General features: G+C 55.7%; 1 protein-coding gene across 1 annotated transcript in view; it reads left to right on the forward strand.

Moving 5' to 3' along the window:
- MYL9 (myosin light chain 9) overlaps window positions 1-22 on the forward strand; it is a 7,382-nt gene extending 7,360 nt beyond the window's left edge. The window contains exon 4 of the mRNA XM_029965313.1: window positions 13-22. Within this exon, the coding sequence (XP_029821173.1) occupies window positions 13-22 (10 nt within the window). The remainder of the gene's footprint in view (window positions 1-12) is intronic.
- Window positions 23-5,271: the final 5,249 nt, after the last annotated feature.

The raw sequence follows: 5,271 nt of genomic DNA on the forward strand, positions 1-5,271 counted from the left end.
CCCCCCCCCCAGCAGCCATTGACCCCCTCAAAGCCACCACACCATTGGTCCCTGGGGCCGGGGTGAGCATCCCCCACTGGCCTGCAGGGATTTGGGCTGTCTTGAGCCTAAGCGATCCCCATCTCAGGGCCATAACACAGACAGAAAGCATCTCTCCTCTCTCCTCTCACACTCCCCTCCTTCAGGAAAGAAACCCCGCTTTGTTCCTCCTCCCTGGCTGTTTTATTGCTTTAGAGCCTGATATCTGAGGGATTCAGGAAGCTGAAGTGGTGTATAAAGCCCGATGGGTGTGATAGAGATGTGCTGTGTGTGGCTCCCTCATGACCAGTGCCATGCTGTGCTGCTGCCTGTCACGTTTCAGAGGTTGGTTTGGGCACTACATGTCCCCACCTTGCTACCATTGTCAGCCAGGGCCCCTTCCAGTGGGACAGCCAGTTTTCAGAGACAAATGGCTCCCAATCTGTGTAAAATCAGCTTGAGCATCATTTTCTGCCTTTGCTGGTGGGATGAGAGTCACTCTGCTCAGCCCCAGCATCGGGGTGGGCTGAGAGACACTTGGGAAAGTGCTGGCCATGCTTCCTCCATCAGCTTATCCAGGGTCCTAGGGGCTTGGTCACCCTTCTGTGTCACCCTGAGAAGATGGGGGGAGGGGGTGGGCAAGAGACAGAGAGGGTAAGAAATGGGGATGGGATTTGTCCCCTTGATTTGGTTATTTATCACCACCCTGACAAGGGTGCTTCTGCTTTCCGAAGTTTCTGTCTTAAAGTGCTTCTTTAAGGCTGCCCATCTGGAGGGAGGGATGAGTTTCCTGCCATTCTTTATTTAAAATGGGGAGGAAATGTGATGAGAAACCCACAAAACTGGTGAGGGCACAATGCATGGCAGAGAGGCTCCCAGTGCTGAGAAAGCTTGGATGAGGTCTGTGCAAGCTCTGTGGGCACATGCTGCTAGGATCAGAGGTGTCAGAAACCTGCCAGGCCCCAGGTAATGCTCTCATCTGAGAGATAACCCATGACTGAAAAGCTTCTCCTTGGTCTCAGTCCTTCTATTTTGCAGGCACTGCCAACACCAGGAAAAAGGAACTAAATTGTCAGGGACACAGAGATGTGAAGGGCTGAACCTGCACTCTCCCAGGGAGCTCCCCAGGGACAGGGCTCGTGCTCTGCAGCAGCAGTGCCAAACCAGCCCACGGATACCAAGCTCCTTGCCTAACTTCATGCTGCACCAGGGAAAAAACACTTCCAGAGCAAATTTCCATGCTGCTGGGAGGAAGGATGCTTTATAAAATCCTCCTTCCCTGAAATGCAGATGTCACTTTGGGGCAGGCAGGCTGATGCTGGAGCTGTGGGCAGACTGTCTTCTGGGGGTAGCTGCATACAGGAGGGATGTTCAGCCCCACTGATCCCAGGAGATCACCTTGTGTGACCAGCCCAGGTTCTCGCAGTGCCGCGAGTGGGATGGACGCGGTGGCTGATCCCAGCTGTGGGCACTGCCAGCCCCAGCTGGGAGCTGCCACAGGCTCTAGCATGCGGGTCTCAGAAGTGCTGCCTTGAGCAGCTGCCAAAACTGTTGGGTCTGAGCTGCCCTGTTGCTGGAACGGCCATGGTGACACCACAGGACTCTCAGGACAGGGCATCCTTCAACCCTGAGGCAGCAAAGCAGAGGAAATTTGTTAGTGGACACTGGGGTACATATGGGAAGAGTAAATAAACCTGTTCCACTGGCACAGAAGCTGTGGCTGCCCCATCCCTGGAAGTGTCCAAGGCCAGGTTGGATGGGGCTTGGAGCAACCCTGTTTAGTGGAAGGTGTCCCTGCCCATGGCAGGGATGTGGAATGAGATGACCTTTAAGGTCCCTTCCAGCCCAAACCACTCTGGGACTTGATGATTCTGTGAAACTCCAAAACTACTTGGGCTCATGTGAACCTCATGCAGTTCAACCAGGCCAAGTGCAAGGTCCTGTATCTGGGTCAGGGCAACCCCCAGCATCAGCACAGGCTGGGGGCTGGGTGGGTTGAGAGCAGCCCTGGGGAGAGGGACTTGGGGGTCCTGGTGGGTGACAAATTGGATGTGATTTGGCCAACTGCCCTGGCAGCCCAGAAAGTCAGCTGTACCCTGGGCTGAATCAGAAGTAGCGTGGGCAGCAGGTCAACCTGACCTGACTAATTTCAAAGGTATTAAATAGCATCGAAATAAAACAACATTTAATTTCAGAAGTGGTTGTTTGGGGCAGGGGAACATCAACTTAAGCAAATAACCCTGCTTTTGGGTCAATCTAGAAGAGCTGTCCACAGTGGAAAAGTGTGTCCTGATGCTCAGAGGGCCCCTCCTGTGTGTCAGTTCGTGCCCATGGCCCCTGGGTCTGTCCCTGGGCACTGCTGAGCAGAGCCTGGCCCCGTCCTTTCTGCACCCTCCCTCCGGGTATTTATCCACACAGATGAGATCCCCTGAGCCTGCTCTGCTCCAGGCTGGTCAGTCCCAGCTCTCTCAGCCTCTCCTCATGGCAGAGATGCTCCAGTCCCTCCATCACCTTCATGGCCCTGTGCTGGGCTCTCTCCAGTCTGTCGCAGTCTTTTGTACTGGGCAGCCCAGCTCTGGGCCCAGCACTCCAGCACTCCACACTGCCTCAGCAGTGCAGAGCAGAGGGGAAGGGTCCCCAACCTCCAGCAGCTGACACTGCTCCCAGTACAGCCCAGGACACCCTGACCCAGGAGTGTTTTTTTCTCCAGTGCTGTAAACTCCATCCTAGTGTCCCCAGAGCACCACGGCTCCTCTTTCCCTGTCCAATGATGCAGGTTAGAGAAATATCAGAGATGCAAAGGGTACGGCAGTACCTGTTGAGAGAGGGTCTGTCCTTCCCTGTGCTCTCTGGGAAGGACAACAGGAACAGCAGAGCTTCCCCGTGGGAAGGGGCAGGAGGAGATGGAGGGGCTGCAGTGCCCAAATGTGGGGCTCCGGTACAGTGCCCAAATGTAGGGCTCCAGTGTTGGAGCCCAGCTCCCAGGGGAATCCCAGTCCTACTGGGGAAATTCCAGCCTGCAGGGGTCCACTGGCCCTGAGCAGGGAGCAGGACCCACTGCTGGATGCAGTGGCCCCAAGGGCAGGGCGGCAGCAAACAGCCAGCACAGCCCACCACAAATCCACCACAAATCCATTTTTTTCCTTGCTAAAAATGAAGATTTACATATCACAGGATGGGCAGAGGGTAGAGAGAATCCTGACTGAGACGGGTCAGTACCCTGGGAGGCTGCCTGGGGACTCCAGCATCCCCCTGGGGTTCCCAGCATCCCTCTGGGAGTTCCAGCTTCCCCTGGATTTCCAGCATCCCCCCTCAGGCTCTTGCTGGCTGATTGTTGTTGAAATTGCTGAAGTTTAATAGTATTATCATGTCAGTGGGCCTGGGCAGGGCTCAGCCTGGACAAGCTTACAGTGGGAATGGGCAGGGAGATGCCCCACAGCCCCTGCCCTGGCCCCATGAGGCTCCTCATTCCCCATCAGTTGGGAGCTCCCTGGCTCCTGTGCCAGGCTGGGCTTGCCCAGGGATTTAGGTTGCCCTCATGCTGCACTCAGACACCCAGTGGGATTTTTCCAAAGCTCCTTCCACACTACCAGTCCAGGGAGCACAGGGGGGTGGGAGGGCCTGAGGGGGATCATGGCTGTTTCCTGGTTGTCTCAATTTGGCAGCTTTTTCCAGAAGGTGAGAGCAGAAGTAGACTGCTTGGAAGGATAATCCTGTTGGGGCACAGTGGCTGACACAGACCATTGGGGGTGTCCAGGGGGGGTCTGCAGTGTCACCCACCAGGAACTGGCTGCGCAGGGAGGAGAGCAGGCAGGATGAACCCTGACTGGTGATGACCCTGCTTTGGAGTGGGCAGAAGTCAGCCTGGTGTGAGAGGACTGGAGGGGCCAGGGGATGCTCCCTGCCCGGTGTGACCCTGCAGTGTGTGGCATGTGCATCCAAGGCTCCCACCCCTCACTTGTGCTTCACCGCCCTAGCTCTGTTGGCATTAATGGAGCAAAAGAAGGTTGAGGCGCAGTTTCACTCAGGACATGGTAGATTCAGCAGCAACTAAACAAATATTTTAAGGAATTCTCCTTTTTTTTTTTTTTCCAATTTAATCCTTTATTGCACCACGCAAACTGGCCATAAAAGAATAGTTTTTGCATCTTTTCTCAAAAGGAAAGGATCCCCATCTTTTACCCTGTGAACATCAAAGAGGGGAGGGAGGGGAGCCACAGCACAGCCTGCAGAGGTGGTGGAGCCTAGCAGGGGGGAGCTGCCCCAAGGCCAACTCCTACACCAGGGTGATATGGAGCGGGATCTGGTGACCTCGGGGTGTTGTGCCCACCAGCACACAGGTCCCTGGGGAATGCACACATTTGTGTGGGGCTTGGCTTGGCAAGGATGAGCAATGGAGGGGCAATGGACATTCCAAAAAGCACATCTCCAAGAGGACATTCCCAAGACAGGGATCTCTGCTGACAGGCCTCTGGGCTGGCTGCTGGACAGGGTCATCTTGGCTTCCCGTAGTGGAACTTCTCCATTGCAGGAGCTGGGATGTGCCATCGGTGCTCAGAGCAGCTCTTCTCTCTGTCGTTCCCACTGATGAAGATACCATTCCAGGGTGTCCATGAGGGACACATCCCCTCTGGGCTCAGCTGAGCACCCTCTGGGCAGAGGGTGATGGTGTGACCTAGCCCTGCATCTCAGGAGGGCACAGAGCTATGGTGGGGAAATCCCATGGGAGCCACATCCCAGACCAGCAGCAGGCTTGCATGCAAACAGAGAGATTTGGTCCCCAAAATTCAAAAGGTGACCTTGGGCTCTGCTGTGGTGGTGGGGAGGCACAGGGAGAGCAGGGGTAGCCCAGAAGGGCTTCCAGAGACCTTGCCAAGCCTGATGGCCATGGCATGGTGAGAGTTCCACCTGGTACCTCCTTGGTCATCACCTTTGCTTGGACACACCTTCCACTGTCATGGGAACAGTGATGTGCTGAGCTTCTGCTCAGATTTCCTATCTAGTAAGACACCAAAGAAACCACTGGTGGTGCCTCATGGTGGTCTAAGGCCCCCACAGCTGCTGTCCCAAGGCCTGGCCCTGTCCTCTGCTCACAGACACCAGTAACCCGCCGGGGCTCAGCGATAGGATTCAGCCAGGGGAAAGGAGCCTGTGCAGTGCCTTGTGGAGTGTCCCTGGGTGGGTATCCCTGAATGGGAGTCCCTAGGTTGGAGTCCCGAGGTGGGTAACTCGAGGTGAGGGTGTTCCCGGGTG

Source organism: Manacus vitellinus, unplaced genomic scaffold (assembly GCF_001715985.3).
Source record: "Manacus vitellinus isolate BGI_N305 unplaced genomic scaffold, ASM171598v3 scaffold_97_pilon, whole genome shotgun sequence".
Lineage (NCBI taxonomy): Eukaryota > Metazoa > Chordata > Aves > Passeriformes > Pipridae > Manacus > Manacus vitellinus.